Source organism: Spinacia oleracea, chromosome 4 (assembly GCF_020520425.1).
Source record: "Spinacia oleracea cultivar Varoflay chromosome 4, BTI_SOV_V1, whole genome shotgun sequence".
NCBI classification, from domain to species: domain Eukaryota; kingdom Viridiplantae; phylum Streptophyta; class Magnoliopsida; order Caryophyllales; family Amaranthaceae; genus Spinacia; species Spinacia oleracea.
Window position 1 is genome coordinate 165,252,707 of NC_079490.1, and position 20,646 is coordinate 165,273,352.

Sequence of the window (20,646 nt, forward strand, 5' to 3'; positions counted from 1 at the left end):
CAACTGATATATCTTATATATTAGATTAGATTAGCGTTTGATTTTGGATTGAATTTCATTTTTAGATTTATTTTTGAATTATTAAAGTGTTTGATTTTGGATGGAATTCGACTTTTTAAATTCAAAAATAATTTCAAAATCTTATTTTTCATTGGCCGAAACCATTAGATTTAATTCCTACGTGGCGCTCTAATATTTGATTAGTGTTTGGATTTGGATTGAATTTTATTTTAGACTAGTGTTTTATCTTGGATATGGGTAAATATCAAAATATCAATTTGGGTTACATTCTCTTATACTAGTCTTTTATGCACGCGATGCGTGCGTGAATTTTTAGAATGCATGTAGGCCGATATTGAGAAATTAATACTTATTATCGTAAAATGATTACCTCTTTTTTTTCTTTTGAAAACATTTTAACCAATTTCTTAATACCTATTTCAAGACTTCGTAAAAAAATAACTAATAGAATAGTTAAGGAAATGTTATAAAAGATCTATAGCAACAAAAGGCGTAAGTTGAAAACTTAAAAACTGAAACGATAGATTGAGATCCACCAAATTTACAGAGACAATTATGCATGAACATAGTTTGAAAACTAACGCAAATGATGCATAAATTGAAAACTTAAAAAACGAAACGATAATAATTCCGTAATTAACTAATATTCCCACCATTTTTTTTTAATATAATTTAACAGAGATTGATTATCAACTTAAAGTCTTAAACACTCCCTTTTGCCTTTTATATTGCCTTTTATAATTAATGGAGTAGTAATTTAAACTTTGTAATTAGTAGGGGCATTAATTAATTAAATTGTGAATTAATTGAGGGTATTATTGTCTTTTCCATAGGGGACACCAAAAGTGTGATTACGAAATTACCCTCAATTCTTCCCTTATATAATAGATATTTGCTCATTTGATTCGATCTGCACTCTAAATTTGACATGGCTCACGAACTTATTTAATTTGGTTCACGAACTAGTTTGATTTGAACTTGAATAAGGCTTGTCAGGGCTTTTGTATGTACTTGTTTGTTGTTCTTCTTCTACAAGTTATACGCCATGGCCTTTAGTCCATAGAGAAACTTTTGTGTGAGACCGCCTCACAGGAAAGACCGCCTCACAGGAAAGACCGCCTTGTTGGCAGTCTTGCTGGGAGCCATGTTGGCGCATGTGCTGACGTCATACTGACGTCAGCATGTAATTTTTTTTTCAAATTTTTTTTTGATTTTTTTTTCAGGCTTAACTAATTGGACTTTAAGCTTAACTAATTGGATTTCAGGCTTAACTAATTGGATATCAGGCTTAATTTATTTATTTTTCGAATTTTTTTTCAAAATTAAAATTTTCAATTTTTTTGGGTACTAACTAAACTAGTGTAAAACATAATTAAAAGTAATAAAATCATAACTAATTGAATAACAAAATAGTTAAGGTATAAAAACAAATAGTTAAACTTATGAGTCGAATAGTTATTAATTTTAAACAAACTTATTATTAACTAAAACTCATAAAATTTTAATTAGCTCATAAAATTTTAACTAATTAGTTGCAATGCTTAACTAATTGATTTCATTGCTTAACTAATTGATTTCATTGCTTAACTAATTGATTTCATTGCTTAACTAATTGGTTCATTGCTTAACTAATTGATTTTGTTGCTTAACTAATTGAATCTCAAACTTAACTAATTAGTTTCGTGGTTAACTTAATTAAATGCAGTGCATAACTAATTGCTTCCAGTGATTCACTAATTGGTTTTAGTACTTCACTAATTGATTGCATGGTTTAACTAATATGTTACATTACTTAACTAATTTATTGCATTGCTTAACTAATTGGTTTTGAAGCTTAACTTATTAGTTTCATTTCTAACTAATTGATTCAATTGCTTAACTAATTATTTTCAATGCTTAACTAATTATTTTCAATGCTTAACTAATTGGATTTCAAGCTTAACTAATTGAATTTCAGGCTTAAATTTTTTATTTTCCCGAAAAAAAATAATTTCCAATTTTGTATCTTAACTAAAACTCTAAAATTCGTTATCTGAAACTCAAAAATACATAACTAAAACTCAAAAAATCTTAACTAAAACCAAGAAAATCGTAACTTAAACTCGTGAAATCATAACTAAAACTCGGAAAATCGTAACTAAAGCCCTGAATTGAAACAAAAAAATACGTAACTAAAACTCAAAAAACCTTAACTAAAACCAAGAAAATCATAACTAAAACTTAAAAATTCATAACTAAAACCTAGAAAATCAGGCCAACAACTCCACTAAGAAGGCCATTATTTCACAATTATAACTAAAACTAAAACATAATTATTCTTAACTAAATATAAGAAAAATATAACTAAACTAAAAATTACTTAAATGCAAACCAATACTACGTATAAGTAAAACATTTTATTTTTTAACTAAATCCAAATTATTCATAACTAAGGGGTCGTTTGGTTCATTAAGTTGGAATGGAATGGTATGGAATCTCATACCATGGGGGTATGGGTTCAAATTCCAATACCAGTTTGAAGTTGTTTGGTTTACTCTTGGAATGAATTCTATATCCAATTTATGATGTTTGGTTTACTTTTGGAGTGGAATACTAACCATCCAACTATCCAAGCATAACAAATTGCTAATTTTTACAGTATACATCAAAATTAATAAAATCTATATAAGTGTATAGGTTAAAAATCCATAATTAAAATTAAAAATCTCAAAATTTAAAAAGAAAAAAAAAATAGAAAAGCAAAAAAAGTTGGATTGTCAGACTACCGTTTATAAATCAAAATTAACAAAATCTTGCTTTGGAACTTCATGGATGTCAGATCGCAAAAAAGAAAAGGCAAAATTGGATATCAGATCGCAGATGAAATTCAAGCCTAAGAAAATGGGAAATACCAGCGAGATTCAATCTCAGTTTACTCCACCGATAACAATTCAATTACAGCAACCCAAATCCATATAGCCAACAAATGAAAGAGAATACATTTCGTCGTTCTAAAATAATTGTCGTCCCTCACGTCGCCGGAGAAGGAGAAAGGTCAGACCGGTGATGGTGGTTATATGTTTTTTTATGATTAGGGTTTGTATCTTGGTGGAATGGATTATGAATCCTAGGGGGTAAGGTGGGTATAGGATTCCACGGGGTTGAGATAGAGTTAAAACCCCTTTGGTATGAGGTTCCATACCAAAGTGTCTCAACCAAACAATAATAGGGAAGGAATAGATTCTAACCCCATTCCAATCCATTCTGAAAGGCCAAACCAAACACCCCCTAAAACATTACAATTCTTAACTAAAACTAAAATGAAATTAAAACACCAGCGACATCATCAACGGCCACAACAAATAGCCCTTCCCTCCAGCTACGAAACCCTAGCGAGACTAAGAAGCTTCCTTTGTTCGCCTCGCATCTTCCCTTCGCTCTATTCGAGTAACCACCAGTAGCACCATGTATAATGCATCGGCGGCCGTTGTGACGAGGCAAAGCCTCCTCCTCCTGTCAGATAATCAAAAATCGAAAACACCTAAATTAAAAGAGGAGAACAACACGAGATGTAACGCCCCGACCTCTAATTCAATAATTAAAGAATAATTAGCAGCGGAATTAACCTAATTGGTCGGGACATTACCTGTCGTAACATCCTTTTCGGAAATTACAAGGCAACCATCAATCATAAGCCTTTAAATACTCCAAAATAAATATAATAATCCTTTATATTACCAAAATGAAAGTACATAACTTACTAAAAGTCTTTAATTAAAATTTTTAAACTATTAGAACCGTAAACATAAACTAGGTGGATAATATTAAAGTGAAACTCCTCGCCACTACTCGTGTCCATCATCCCCCGCAGTACCTAAAACGGAAAACAAAACGGTGAGCCGAAGACTCAGTAACGAACTATTCTAGCAGCGTAAATTCATTTCAATTCATTTTATTTAATAACACAAGGAGAATAGAATAAGTAAAACATTTAATAAAGCATCATATTCAATTCATTCATAAACTTTGCAATTTAACATGCTAGTTGTCGGCAAGTACGAACCGTGAAGGAATTCTCCACTGGGCCTGGGCCCTGAGCCTAGGCTCATCATCATATCATGGGCCTGGGCCTTGAGACTGGGCTCATAAACCATGGGAGCCTGGGCTCGTAATCCATGGGTGGAAGATGGTAGTTTATATACCGCCAGACAAACCAGGTCTTTCACTTTCATTTATCATGTTGTATGTAATTTTACCAAGCCTTGGCTTGTATTTCAATTCGAAATAACATAACTCATTTAGCTCATAAAACATCATTTTGATCCTGGGATCAATAAACATATCATTTCTTTCAAAGCATTGCATAAACATAATTTTATGAGAAAACTCAATCAAATCATATTATAATAAACAATTCAAACGAATCATATCTCATCCCACAATCCAGAAAACACATCAAAACATTTAATTCATAAATTCAATCATTACGTCATAATTTCATAAATCATATTTATAAGGGGATTGCGGGTACTAGCAATAGCCGTTACCTCACTTCCACGACTTTGCTAAGGACTTTCGTTGGTTCGTTCGTCCTGAGCTCCGAGTCCAATTTCTTTACAAAAATATTAAATAATTGAATTAGTACCCAAATGATAAATAATTTAACTTAATAATTTCGAAACTTTATAATTAACCAATAATGTTAAAAAATATATATATAATTTCATAGTTTTAATGAAAATATAATTAAACGCCAATTTTAGTGAAGAACATAATTAATTGAAATTTCAATCGAAATATATATATTTTACTTAATTAATTTACATGAAAATCTTATTTAAATTTTGTCCTTGATAAATCCATTTAGTAACTTATTTTAGTTAAATCGATAATATAATTAAAAATCAATATTTTATAAAATCATAAATTTTATAAGTAATGAATTTTATAAATAACGAGTTTTAATAAAAATATAAATTTCGAAATTTAACGAAATATTATTATTGTTACTCGGATTTTTAATCAAAATACATATAAGTTTTTAAATCAATTTTTTTATGAAAGTATTGTTTAAATTTCATTTTGGATAAATAACACTAGAATCCTATTCTCATAAAATCGATAATAAAACCTGAAAAATAATAAACAATTTTATTAGTAACTATACATTTTACAAAAATTATTAAATCCTAAGAATTGATAAATCAGATTCTGAAAATTATAAACCAGGCTTAACTCACCCGAAAAGCCCAAATTATAAAATGGCCCAATCTGAATTTAGGTTTGAGGGAGGATTAAATCAGGTTTCAAATGAAACTGATTTCCTTCTTTTTTTTTCTTTCGAATGGAGGCACGAACAGGGGAGCAAGAAGGGAGGAAGAGAAGAAGAGAGTGTGGAGGCTGGGCTGGGCTGGGCTTCGCCGGGGATTTCGACGGCGATGGTGGAGGTGGTTTTGTTAGGTTATGATACATATGACAATTCATAAATCATGCGGAAAAACCATTTAGCCAGGAATACATATTATTTACACATAATCATATAGCATAGTTTTAGATGCATACTCTTTGTTGCGTGCCTTCCCTAGCTGCGCCCGAACCGAACAAGAACAAGTCTTTAGGACTCCAAGTGTCGTCCCTCCGTAGATAGTCCACAGCACATCCGGATCCGCCTTAAGATTGACCAACTAGAATCGCCCTTAAGGTACTAAAGATTTTCGGCACTTATGGTCAAGAAATGTGTCTGAATTTTCTCACAAAAACTCACTTTGAATACTTGAATAATCTATAAAATATGTGACCCTAGGCACCTATTTATAGAGTTATGGAAAGGGTTTTGGAATCCTATTAGGATACTAATTTATTTAATTATAACCCTACTAGGACTCTAATTAAATAATCATTATCTAATAGTTTTAGGATTTAATCACACTTCGAATCCTGATTGCTTCAGGACTCCCGCACAAGCATTGCACGAGCACCGTACACCCGCGCAAGCCTTGCGGCCCACGCTAGGCGCACAGCGCACGGCCCATTGCTGTGCTCTTGCGCGCGCGCCCAAGGCCTTGGCTGGGCCTGGCCTTGCGCTGGGCCTGGTCGAGGCTTGGCGTGCGATGGTGCGCGTTGGCTCGCTGGGCGACGGCCTGGCTTCGTGCTGGGCCTTCGTCTAGCGGGCCTCGTCCGATGCTAATTCGTACGATACGCTTCCGATTAAATTCCCGATTCCGGAATTCATTTCCGATAATATTTTCCGATACGTACCATGTTTCCGTTTCCGGCAACATCTACGACTTGGATAATATTTATATTTCCGATACGATCCATATTTCTGTTTCCGGCAATATCATCGTTTCCGGAGTATTCATTTCTTGCCTGTGACGATCTCAGCTCCCACTGAAACCAAGATCCGTCGATTCCGAATATCCATAGATGGAGTATTTAATGCCATTAAATACTTGATCCGTTTACGTACTATTTGTGTGACCCTACGGGTTCAGTCAAGAGTAAGCTGTGGATTAATATCATTAATTCCACTTGAACTGAAGCGGCCTCTAGCTAGGCATTCAGCTCACTTGATCTCACTGAATTATTAACTTGTTAATTAATACTGAACCGCATTTATTAGACTTAACATAGAATGCATACTTGGACCAAGGGCATTATTTCCTTCAGTCTCCCACTTGTCCTTAGGGACAAGTGTGCATTTCCTAATTTCTTTGTCGCTCGATGCTTGCTCTTGAACATAAGGTAAGAGTTGTCATCCTTATTATGTCCAGAGGTGTTTCTCGGTTTCAGAGTTCAACTGATCAAATAAACAGATAATCATAGCCTATGATTCATCCGAGCACGGCCATGCATTTCACAGTTTCTAGCTCTCCGAGTGGCCTTGTACAACTTTTAAGCATCTCATCCCGATTTATGGGAGGACAATCCCAATCTTGCGATCTTGAGATTAGACTTCGTTTGATAGGTGATTACCTGAGCGTTGCCTTTATAGCCTCCTTTTACGGTGCGACGGTTGGTCAACGTCAAAGCAACCAGTTCTCAAACAAGTAATCTCAAATCACTCAGGTATTGAGGATTTAGTGTCTAATAATTTTAATGAAATTTACTTATGACAGATTTTCATCTCTTACAGTAAAGTTTCATAGGTCTTGTCCGATACTAGTCTTCCCAAAGTAAGTATCTATGCAAATGATTATGACATTGCCATGTCCACATAGTTCAAGAAACAGAACTACTAGTCATCTTGCATTCTAATCGTCTAACGTTTTCTATGCGTCCAATTTTATAGAAAACTCCGACCAGGGACCATTTTCAACCTTTGACATTCAAGTTCACTTGATAGACATTTCTTAGTCACAGGACTGGTCCTGACAGTCTATCTTGAATATTTTGTCAAATTGAAGGGACTCATCATTTAATACTAAACCAAGATTAAATGGAATATGAAAATTCATTTCATATATGATAAATGTTCAACCCCAATGTTTTACAACCATGGGCCTCGAACCCATCTTTAAAACATTTCATGGAATTCAAAGCTATGCTTGATTTCCAGTGCCACAATGTGAGTGTTGTTTCTCACTTGTTGCATAGGTTTAGTTATCATGCTTTGCCAATCTTAATATCCTTTCATCGAATGTTCTTCGAGATATGATGATAAGATCTTTTGAGTGTGTTTATTTTGTGATCTATTCCTTCTAGCTACAAGAGTAGTTCTACGCATCTTGCAATGAAGAACCATCAAGTCAGAAGACATATGATCTACCCAAGTTTAGTGAAGAACTCTTTAACATAAACAAACAACCCTGTTTTATTGCTTCTTAGGCAATAAGTACTTTTGCTTCAACTGTTTAGGTTGCTAGTGATGCTTTGTTTGGATTTACTTATCCAAGCAGTTCACAGATATGTGGAAGACTTTCCAGTTGTATCTTAGAACATAGAAATTAATATTTAATTTCCCACGCAACAACTCATGGTCTCCAATCCATGTTGCCATTTCAAAACACGATGCTCTATAGCTCGTCCTTATCAATGGTTAACTCCAAAGGGTCTTGCTTGATCCTTTGCCAGTGTTTATGCGTGTAGCATCAATATTTAGCATATCTTTATTTCCTTGAATCAAGAACTATTCCTATGTACCTTTTCAAGTACCATAAGTGTTCTTGATCTCAATCTAGTTGATCTTCACTTAGATCAATAGAGATTGGTATATGTTCGTCATGCCTAAAGTCATACGATACGTTTTTGGCGATCCTCATATTATATCATACATGATAAATTCTTTTGCAGAATGATTCCCAATTGAATTCTATTCATGTAACTTTAGCTCATTCAATTTCAGCAGATACTGAATCCAGCTAAATTCTTTGACATATAATATAGGTTTTAAGAATCTCATTTAGACTCTTTGATGTTTAACTTAGTAAATGCTTATACATAGTTCAAACATCCTTTACTTAGATTTATTCATATGGGTCGAATATCTCCAATGGAGTCTTTCGTGTTTGATTTAGTAAATTCCATTACTTAATCTAAAACAATATTATAAGATCTTTGTAACCAGATCTTAATACCCAGTATGCACTAAGTTTCGCCATGGTCCATCATTGATGAATAATTTCAAATCTAAGTCATTAGCATTTGAATGTTATTTCACAATAGAGAGATATGTGTGTGATACACATAGGACCAAATAAGTTTTTATGTACTCCCACTAAACTTCTTATACATCTATAAGAATCATGTATATTTTATGAAACTAAAATGCTTATTAGCTTCACTTAAAATACAGTTCCAATTCCCAATTGCTTGCTTAAAGCATTCCTTTTCAAGCATTTATTTGGATCCACAAATCCTATGACATGCCATGTACATAGTTTTCTTCCAACATTTGATTGAGGAATACGTTTTGTCATCCAATTGTCATATGTACCAATATGCAATCATTGCTTGAGTTATAGACTTGAGCATTACGATTATGCATGAGGTTTCAACACAATCCATGCCATGAATTTGCTTGTAACCTTTAGCAACTAATCTAGCTTTGTGTGTGAACACAATTCCATGTTTGATGGTTTTTATCCTTAAAACAAACTTGCAACCAATAGGTGTGAAACTATTCTTGCAAATCAACAAAATTTCAATTCTGTCATCAAAACATTGAGTATGTTTTATGGCCTCTAACCATTTAAAATATTTGAGTCTATATATGGCCTCTAACCATTTTAGGGAATATAGGTTTCGTCATAGCTTTCTTACAAGTCACAAACTCATTAATCTACGTGATAATAGTTTGACTGCAAGTTGTAGGTTTCTTCACTATCTAATAGAAGAATCTCATAGTTTCATTGACCAGAACTCTATGTTTCTTTACTATCTAATAGAAGAATCTCATAGTTCCAGTGACTTGAACTCTATGCCTACTTGGGTATAGAACATCAAACAATAGAATATCAACAGGCACTTTGAGAGTCCTTTGAATATTCTATTCTCTTTGAAGCACTTGTAAAGTCTTCTAAGAGATGTCTATTCTTTAAAGCCACTTCTAAAGTCCTTGAAGAATAAGTTCGGTTTTTCTGAAGCACTTCGAAAAGCCTCCGGAATGTCCGTTTATGTTTGTTGTTCGCCTCGAAGACTTTCGAGGTTTATTTTCTCCCACTTGTCATTTTGGAAACGAATCTCCAAAAGGACATTATTTCGAGCAAACAAACATTATGTTCTCAAAAATTCGTGGTAGAAACAATACCCTTGTGTCTCATCACAATGAAACATATATCTAGACTTGGGCCTTAGTTTGTTGAATAACAAACACTAAGCTCCCACTGAGTTTAGCAACTCTTTAGATATATATAATTGAAAAGATATCCTGAAATTACTTTTCAATAGCTTTGACGAATTTGGTTTAGTTTGGTGGTAGTTGAGCATTTTGTTTTAGAAATTATAGGAAAAGTCTTTATGATCCATCATTGATCGAATCAAGTACTAATTGACTTCGATTATTCCAACTAAGATATGCCATATCTTATGGACCTAGATTGTGAAATTACAACACACAATCATTGATGATCATATTTGGTCTCAAGTAATCATCAACATGATCTAACCTAGATCTTTATGATTTCTTGCCAAGTGGATTTTATACTTCTGAATCTTTGAACTAGTCAAATAGATTCAACTTATATCACATTTGAGTAAATAAACCTATATTCACTCAAATCCATGTGAAATAATAAAGTCACAAAATCTTTCTTTTGCTTTGAACTCTATTGTCTAGGCGTTCTAACAATAGTTCATATCTTTTGTTACTTTCAACAAGTAAGACTAGTTGTCTTAAATTGATCTAGAAATCAATCAACTTTCAAAAGTCCATCAAAATAGAGCTTTTGAATGTTAACTTGTTGATATGGTCTAAGCAACAATGCTAAAGGTTAGTGGAACTCAAATCAAGAGATGGATTTGAACCTAGTAAAGTTTTTTTTTGTTAAAGAGTTGTTTGTTTTAATCAAGCATATTGACTCAACCCGTAATTGACCATTTCACTCAAATAAACAAACAAACATTTGTTTTTGTTTTTCTTGAATGCGAGTCTTTCTGTGTTTGAAGCAGAAATTTAGGTATGCTGATTATGGAACAAAATAGCCATTAAGTTCCAGCCTTTGAAAGGACTTAAAACAAACTAGATGACCCTACAACTAATGTAGCATTGCCATGCTTCATTTCCCACTTGTAGGTCATTAGTGTATCCTAGCTTCCATTGTTTGAGTTATTACCGAAGTAAGAACCTCAAGCGGTATATGATACCAAGGAAGTTTGATTGCTAGGTCACTTCTCTTTAAACATAAACTTATAGGTAGAAACGGAATCGTAATTCCTTTCATTTGTTCCTTTGTTTTCCTATTTCTTGTACCCTTTCTTATAGCCTTAAGAATTGAATTCTCTAGTGTTGACTTTTATATTTTGTTAGACATGTCCAATGTCACTCCAACAAGGTTCTTTCTATTTAATTTATGTTGAATATTCTGTTTCAACTAGATGATCTTACCAGAAGCTTCTAAAGTTCTCTAAGCATCGATCTATTCGAATGTCTAGGGTCTAGACTCATTCGAGAATTAAATGGAAAAAATATTTTAGGTTGTTAACCATTGGTAAAGCTGAGTGTTTAGGCTCAATGCTTTATGATCTCAAAACTACATTGTATTTTGAATTCACAAGCACCAATCGGTTTGCCATTCGATTTTGATACTCGAAAACAACCATAAAAGTCGCTATAAGAAACGTACATTTTAAATTGCTCACTTTCTCTCATTTCCGTGAATCGTTCTTGGATTCACTACCAATCGAGGAAATTTACTGTTACCTTTCTAAAAGGATTTATTGCAGTGCAAGATATTTAATTATAAACAATAATTAAAACATACATTGAAGCATGCAAAGTCTAAACATTTATCATGAATAATAACTTGAAAATCAAAGCAATCATGCAATTTCAACAAGTTATTAGCATTTTATTCGAATTTATTGTTCCGGCAGGTGTGAATAAAATGATTCCAAGATCCTAAAATCATTGAAGAACTAAGCACAGTTTGTCGACTTAATCCTAAAACATCTTAGGTAAGCAAAAGCCTTTTGCTAATAGTCTAGAAACTATTCTTGGTTGATAGGTACGTCTAAGAACTTATTAGGTAAACCTATCGATTTTGCCACGACATAAAAGGACTCCTTACTTATATCGTTGAGTTTCACCAAAACTAACATGTACTCACAATTATTTGTGTACCTTGCCCCTTTAGGACCAATAAGTAACACCTCGCTGAGCGAAAACTATTACTAGATTGATGTAAAGGATATCCAAGCAAGTGTATATTTTGGCATGGCACCTTTTAACTCAATTTTTAAGTTTGGAACTTAAGGCTCTTACTATGTTGGTTAGATTTTAAGTGAACTAAAATCCTTAATCATGCAACATAATCAAGCCACAATCTCATGCATAATTAAGACATATTTAAAGCAATAAATAACTTAAAGCATGCATAAGATAAATGTGATCTAGTATGGCCCGACTTCATCTTGAAGCTTTGACTTCAAAGTCCGTCTTGAAAATCTCCGTGGGAGGCACCATTTTCTTCAAATAGGATAAGCTATAATTAAAACTAATTACAACTATTTGATGGTACGCAGACCATATTTGAATTGAAAAACGACTTTGGTACTTTAGACCAATTACATTCAAATTAATGGCACGCAGACCATATTTTCTATCCTATTTGGGCCATACTAGTCACTTCATAACCTGCAAAACAGTACATATACAATATATACCATTCACCCATTCATTATCATGAATGGCCCACATAGCTGGTTAGTAAAACACATTATGCATCACGTAAACATTTGCAGCAATTAATCAAGGGCACCAATAATCTACCAATTATTCAGTCCTTATTAATTCTAATCAAGTTGTTTTAACCTTAAGGATTTGTAGACCTAATCAAGAGTTTATGACTAAAAGCGCTCCCACTTAAACCAATAAATTCATATGCTTTACTAATTTTAAACATAAAAATGTATTTCTAGTCTAACCGGAAACATACAAATTTAATTAAAATTTAAAGCTCATATAAATTTATAATTGAATCCAAAATTTTTAATTTGATTTCAGTCGAATTTTAAATTAATTCATGATTTTAATTTTAGTAAAATAATTAGAATAAATAAAATTTATTATAATTACAATATTCAAAATTAAAATCCAAGAAAATAATTTAAATTATTAATTTTAAAATTAATTAAAATTACGTGAACTGGAAATTTCAAATTAAACATTCAAAACGATCTAATCGCAATGCAAACACCCTACGCATCGCACGCCCATGGGCCACACGCACACAGCCATCGCTGGCCATGTGCGCGCAGCCCATGCGCTCGTCGCATAGCTGCTGCATCTTCCCATCGCAAGCCATCGCACAAGTGGTGCTCGTTGCGCGCGCGCCAGCGCTCGATGCATGCGAGCCATCGCTCGCTGTGCGAGCTCGCCAGCGCTTGCTGCGCGCGCTCCAACGCTTGATGCACGCGAGCCATTGCTCGCTGTGCGCGAGCAATTGCGCGCGATCAACGTTGGGCGCAGCGCGCGAGGCTGCGCGCGCTTTGCGCGAGGCAGTGCGCGTTGTGGCGCAGCTCGCTTGCTGCCCACACGCGACTGCCATGCCTTGCCTTCGCCCATGCCCATTCATCCACAGCTCGTGGCCCACGACACAAGGCAGGGCTGCTGCCTTGTGCTCGTGCACCATGCCCTTGCTCATTGCATTCGTACCGCACGGGCGACGAGCTCCCTTGCTCGTCGTCGCATGCCCGCACTATACAACACCCCTTAAGGGTAACACGAAGCGTCCATTGCTTTGTGCGTGCAAGTTATATGAACGAATCGCATAAAATTTAAAATTTATATTTAAAATTAATGACAAATTAATAAATAATATTAATTTCATAATTTTAGGGCGAAAAATCGAAAATTTATTATTCAATTGATTTCCGATTATCATGGATTCAAGCCTAGGTCATAAAAATTTAAAATTTATCATAAATTTACAATTTTTATGGTGGTTTTTAATCATAGGTTTCTAATTAAATTATAATTAATTATGAAAATCAAATTAATTCTAAATTATTCTAATTTTCAACAAATTAATCATAATTACAAATTAGATTGCATAATTAACAAGGCTAGGCATTCAAACTTGTTAAACATATACAGTAGGTCAATCAAAAATTCAAGATTTATCAACAAGAATCGCAAATATTTAATTTAACATCTTAAATTTACGAATTTTGCATTCGAAAAACTAAAACCTTCGAAAAGTCATAGTTAGGCTTCGAATTTGAGAATTCTGGGTTCGGCAGAAAAATACATTTTTTGTCAAAATTTTAGAATGCCTTTTACATGCGGAATTGACACAAAAATCACTCGATTTGGATGAGTAACGAAGAAACTGCCGAAAAACTGCGTACGTATAATTAAATAAACGCAATTTGCAATTAATTAACAATTACGAAAATTAATCACCCCTTTTAATTCTTGCAAATTTGTAATATTTAACCATGTTCATGCAATTTAGATTATGAAAATAATAAGAGGCTCGTGATACCACTGTTAGGTTATGATACATATGACAATTCATAAATCATGCGGAAAAACCATTTAGCCAGGAATACATATTATTTACACATAATCATATAGCATAGTTTTAATTGCATACTCTTTGTTGCGTGCCTTCCCTAGCTGCGCCCGAACCGAACAAGAACAAGTCTTTAGGACTCCAAGTGTCGTCCCTCCGTAGATAGTCCACAGCACGTCCGGATCCGCCTTAAGATTGACCAACTAGAATCGCCCTTAAGGTACTAAAGATTTTCGGCACTTATGGTCAAGAAATGTGTCTGAATTTTCTCTCAAAAACTCACTTTGAATACTTGAATAATCTATAAAATATGTGACCCTAGGCACCTATTTATAGAGTTATGGAAAGGGTTTTGGAATCCTATTAGGATACTAATTTATTTAATTATAACCCTACTAGGACTCTAATTAAATAATCATTATCTAATAGTTTTAGGATTTAATCACACTTCGAATCCTGATTGCTTCAGGACTCCCGCACAAGCATTGCACGAGCACCGTACACCCGCGCAAGCCTTGCGGCCCACGCTAGGCGCACAGCGCACGGCCCATTGCTGTGCTCTTGCGCGCGCGCCCAAGGCCTTGGCTGGGCCTGGCCTTGCGCTGGGCCTGGTCGAGGCTTGGCGTGCGATGGTGCGCGTTGGCTCGCTGGGCGACGGCCTGGCTTCGTGTTGGGCCTTCGTCTAGCGGGCCTCGTCCGATGCTAATTCGTACGATACGCTTCCGATTAAATTCCCGATTCCGGAATTCATTTCCGATAATATTTTCCGATACGTACCATGTTCCGTTTCCGGCAACATCTACGACTTGGATAATATTTATATTTCCGATACGATCCATATTTCCGTTTCCGGCAATATCATCGTTTCCGGAGTATTCATTTCTTGCCTTGACGATCTCAGCTCCCACTGAAACCAAGATCCGTCGATTCCGAATATCCATAGATGGAGTATTTAATGCCATTAAATACTTGATCCGTTTACGTACTATTTGTGTGACCCTACGGGTTCAGTCAAGAGTAAGTTGTGGATTAATATCATTAATTCCACTTGAACTGAAGCGGCCTCTAGCTAGGCATTCAGCTCACTTGATCTCACTGAATTATTAACTTGTTAATTAATACTGAACCGCATTTATTAAACTTAACATAGAATGCATACTTGGACCAAGGGCATTATTTCCTTCAGGTTTAGCGGCGGCGGAGCAGTTAAGGGGATGGGGGGTGGTGATTTGCGAAACAGGGGAAACAGGGGAGGGGAAGGTGCGAGGGAGAGGGGGGGGACGACGGGGTGGTTCTGGGCGGTGGTTTGGTGGATGTGGTTGTTGATGGTGGTCGGAGGAGTAGAGTGGTGCTGGTGGTGTGGTGGTTGTGGTGGTGGCGGGGGGCGAAAGAGGAGAAAGAAAGAAGGAGGCAGGGGACGCGAGAGGAGGAGAGAGCAGGGGAGGGAGTTGTGGTGGGGTGGTGGTGTTCGGTGGTTCTGGGTTGTCGGGAGATGCGGGGTGGTGGAGTGGTGGTGAGGATGGTGGTGCACGGTGGTTGAGATGGTTGTTGTTGGTGGTTGGTTGGATTGAATCACAGAAAAACAAGGATTGTGATTAAGATTGAGATTGAAATTGTTTTTGGTTTGTTGTTGAAATTCCATCCAAAAATCCTGATTTTGTACATGAGAAATGTGATGAACAAGCTAGGAATTGTGCTTGGGGTCCAAGTATCCGCACTTGGACTGAATTATGGGAAAGAAGGAAGGAAGTTGACTTCCTGGTTTGAGCGTGGAGAGCAAGCAAAAAAATGAATTTTTTTTTTAAAATTTTTTTTTTTTATTAATTTCACAATATTTGGCAAAAATTCAGAAATTGTAATTAATTTTCGGAAATTGCTTAAAATAATTCCTTAAAAATAAATAATTAGCGTTAACGAAAAAAATAAATAATTCCAGTTTATAAATTCGTCTTTTAAAATAAATCGTAAAAACGATTAAAATAACGAAATTCGATTATTCGTAATTTAATTAAAACGAAATTAAGTTAATAAATATTTTTAATTTTAATAAATCGAATTTTAAATTTCGGGGTATTACATCCTTACCCCCTTAGAAAAAGTTTCGTCCTCGAAACTGGAGCTCAGTCGAACTAGCCATTCATAGAAATCATACAATTCATACTTAATCGTTTTATTTGCTATAAAAATATGGAGGAATAATAATATTATAACACAGTCATTCAAATAACATATTAGAATTCATACATCTTATCGTTTCTAAACGAATAACTGGGGATATTTCGATCTCATTTGCGCTTCGACTTCCCATGTAGCTTCAGATGTCAAGTGGTTAGCCCACAAGACTTTAACCATTGGAATTACTTTGCTTCTAAGTCGTTTCTCTCTTCGTTCTAGAATTTCAATTGGTTTCTCCTCGTAAGTCAAATCGTTTCGCAATAACAAGGGTTCGTGCGTAATCACATGGCTAGGATCAGGAACATATTTTCTTAACATCGACACGTGGAACACATTATGCACCTTTTCCAAGTCGGTTGGTAAAGCTAGTCGATATGCTACTGCACCTACTCTTTCTAGTATCTCATATGGACCGATGTATCTTGGGCTCAACTTTCCCGTTTGACCAAATCTCATTATTCCTTTCGTTGGCGAAATTTTCAAGAACACGTGATCTCCAACCTCAAACTCTAGTGGTCTTCTTCGTTGGTTTGCATAACTCTTTTGCCTACTTTGCCCTGCCATCATTCTTGATTGGATTAAACGAATCTTGTCAGTAGTTTCTTGAATCAATTCTGGTCCTATAAGTGGTTCATCTTCTGCTTACATTCTTTTCGTGGGCGTAACACGTGCTTCATCGATATCACTCCAACATAATGGTGTTCGACATTTCCTTCCATAAAGTGCTTCGTAAGGTGCCATACCAATAGTGGCCTGATAACTGTTGTTGTACGAAAATTCAACCATAGGTAGAAACTTTTCCCACGTTCCTTGAAAATCCAAAACACATGCTCTCAACATATCCTCAACAATTTGGTTAGTGCGTTCTGTTTGTCCATCAGTCGTTGGATGAAATGCAGTACTAAAGTTAAGTTTCGTCCCAAGAGCTTTCTGCAATTCTTTCCAATAGGTTGATTGATACCTCGTATCACGATCAGAAACAATCGAACTAGGCACTCCATGCAATCGCACAATAGTGTTCACATATAGTTCAGCAAGTTGATCTAAACTCGAATTGCTCTTCATTGCTAAGAAATGCGCTGACTTTGTTAATCGATCACAATGACCCAAATAGCATTCATTCCCTTGGTTGATCTTGGTAAACCTATGATAAAATCCATTGAAACTGAATCCCATTTCCATTCTGGCACATCCAGAGGTTGCAACAAACTTGCTGGTCTTTGATGCTCGATCTTGATTCTCTGACATGTCAAATATTTAGCCACATACTCTGCCACTTCTTGCTTCATGTTGCTCCACCAATACACTTGCCTTAAATCCTTATACATCTTATTTCCTCCAAGGTGAATCGAGTATGGTGAACTATGAGCTTCTTCTAAAATTCTCTTTTTCAACTTCTCATCATTAGGCACACATAATCTTCCCTGAAACCTTAACGTGCCATCCTCTTGAATGATAAAACCAGGTGACTTCCCGTTTTCCACTTCACTCCTTATTCTTCCTAATTGTGAGTCCTTACATTGCACTTCCTTAATCTCATCAATCAAAGTTGGCTTCATTACCAACACATTCAAGCAAGCATCTCCTTTGATAAACTCAATTTCCATCTTTTGTAGATCATCTCGGTTGACTCGGGAAAAAGTTAGGATAGAATTTAAGTGAAACTTTCGACTTAATGCATCTGCAACAGCGTTAGCCTTTCCGGGATGGTATTGAATATCAAGGTCATAATCTTTAAGAAGTTCTAACCACCTACGTTGCCTCATGTTGAGCTCTTTTTGGGTGAAAATGTATTTAAGACTCTTATGGTCGGTGAACATTTGGCACGAAGCTCCATACAAATAATGTCTCCAAATCTTAAGGGCGAAAACAACAGCTGCAAGTTCGAGGTCATGGGTAGGGTAATTTTGTTCATGGACTTTGAGTTGGCGTGAAGCATAAGCTATAACTTTTCCGTTTTGCATCAAGACACATCCTAACCCATTCTTGGAAGCATCACTATAGATTACAAATCCGTCAGTTCCAGATGGAAGGGTAAGAATAGGGGCAGTGGTGAGACGTTTCTTAAGTTCTTGAAATGCACACTCACAATCATCATTCCACACAAATTTGGTATTCTTTCTAACTAATCGGGTTATGGGTAAGGCAACCTTAGAAAAATCTTGAACGAATCTTCGATAGTATCCAGCTAAACCCATAAAACTCCGTACTTCGGGTACATTAGTTGGTCTAGACCATTCCACAATTGCTTTTATTTTCTCAGGATCAACAGATACACCTTTCTCAGAGATAATATGACCTAAAAATGATATTTCCTTAAGCCAGAATTCACATTTCGACAACTTAGCATATAACTGGTTTTCAATCAACATATCTAACACTTTTCTCAGATGCTCCTCGTGTTCCTCATTACTCTTAGAATATACCAAAATATCATCAATGAAAACAACTACAAACTTATCAAAGTATGGTTTGAAAATGCGGTTCATTAAATCCATAAATACAGCTAGCGCATTGGTTAACCCAAAAGGCATCACAACAAACTCATAGTGACCATATCTAGTTCTAAAGGTTGTCTTTGGAATATCCTCAGGTTTAATTCGAAGTTGATGGTAACCTGACCTCAAATAAATCTTAGAAAACACTTTTGCACCTCGAAGTTGGTCAAACAAATCATCAATACGGGGTAAGGGATACTTATTCTTAATAGTAATCTTGTTTAACTCTCGATAATCTATGCATAACCTCATAGTTCCGTCCTTTTTCTTCACAAACAAGACAGGGGCTCCCCAAGGTGAAACACTAGGTCGAATATATCCTTTTTCAAGTAACTCATCTAATTGTTTCTTTAATTCTTGTAACTCAGCTGGTGCCATTCTATATGGTGCCTTAGAAATAGGGGTGGATCCTGGAATTAATTCAATGCTGAAATCTAATTCTCTTGGTGGGGGCATACTAGGTATTTCTTCTAGAAAAATATGGGGGTACTCACAAACAACAGGTATGTCGGTAATGGAAGGTCCAGAGGTATTTAAGTCAATAACACTACACAGATAACCAGATAAACCACTCTCAATCATTTTACGTGCTCTCAAAGCATGGACAATTTGAATCGTTGGTTTTCTTACTAACTTATGGAATGAAACTCTATCTCCATCTAGCGTTTTAAGGGTCACACTTTGCCCCGAACAATTAAGGTTAGCTTCATACTTAGTCAACCAATTCATTCCCAAGATTACATCAAATTCAGATAGGTCAAAAGCTATTAAGTCTGCTCGAAACTCAACTTTCTCTATTACAATAGGGCAATCCTTATACATGGTTCTACATTTCACAATTTCTCCACTAGGAAGGGAAACACTCATAGCATGAAAGTCACAACATGGTTTCAAATTTAAATATTTTGCAAACAATGGAGAAATAAAGGAATGTGAAGCTCCAGAATCAAAAAGAACATGGGTTGCTAAAGAATGGATAGAGAAGGTACCGGTGATAACATTATCATTCTCATCTGCCTCATCCTGTCTCATCACAAAAACTCTTCCAGCTGGCGGTGGTCGGGGTGGGTTGCGGTTTGAACCTCCTGTGTTGTTGTTGTTCCGACCACGATCGTTGTTAGTTACAACTGGTCCTCTCGTGGTTGGAGTTACCTGCTTCGGACAATCTCTGATGTAATGATCATGGCTCCCACATCGAAAACAAGTGTTCGATCCTACACGGCATTCACTCTCGATGTGGCCTCTTCTCCCACACTTGGCACATTCTTGTGTCCTATTATTCTGATTTCCACGATAACCTTGTCCTTTGTTTCCAACATCGTTCCTCCTTTGGTTTCCCTGATAGCCTTGGTTAGGCTTCTTTGCTCCTCCTTGACTCTGGTTTTCATTCCTCCTTTTATACCCAACATTCTTCGCTTCTCGAAGCAGTACCACTCTCTCTACATTAGCTGCAATATCAACCATATCCTGGTATGATCACTACAAGAAAAAAGGGTTATAGCAACACCCTTTTATGCAATAGTTTTACCAGTGTTGCTATATCATAGCTATTGCAACAGTTAAATAATTATTAATTTGAGTAGACTTTAACTTTAGAAAAACATTGCTATAGAAAAACTATAGCAACAATTGTATATTATGATTATTTTATTGCAACAGTTTTATTTTTCAATATTTTGATGATATATTGCAACGGTTTTTTTTTAATATCTAAAATAAGTTTTTTTTTTTAAAAAAAGGTAATATCTACGGAACAAGTACTTAAAATTTTCACAGAGCTACTCTTTTGGTTTCCCTCA

General features: G+C 35.4%; 1 protein-coding gene across 1 annotated transcript; it reads right to left on the reverse strand.

Moving 5' to 3' along the window:
* Positions 1–3,315: 3,315 nt before the first annotated feature.
* On the reverse strand, positions 3,316–20,311 carry LOC130472126 (uncharacterized). Its single transcript, XM_056842573.1, has 2 exons — positions 20,000–20,311; positions 3,316–3,513 (listed from the first exon to the last, which is right to left on the reverse strand). Exons 1-2 carry the CDS (start codon positions 20,309–20,311, stop codon positions 3,316–3,318), a joined length of 510 nt encoding a protein of 169 aa, XP_056698551.1.
* Between the last annotated feature and the right edge of the window lie 335 nt (positions 20,312–20,646).

Excerpts from the sequence above, each read along its gene's own strand:
- LOC130472126 (XM_056842573.1), bottom strand. The coding sequence starts at position 20,311 with ATGGTTGATATTGCAGCTAATGTAGAGAGAGTGGTACTGCTTCGAGAA. Across the intron at positions 3,514-19,999 it reads TCAGAGATTGTCCGAAGCAG|GAGGAGGAGGCTTTGCCTCG; the intron begins GTAACTCCAACC and ends ATTATCTGACAG.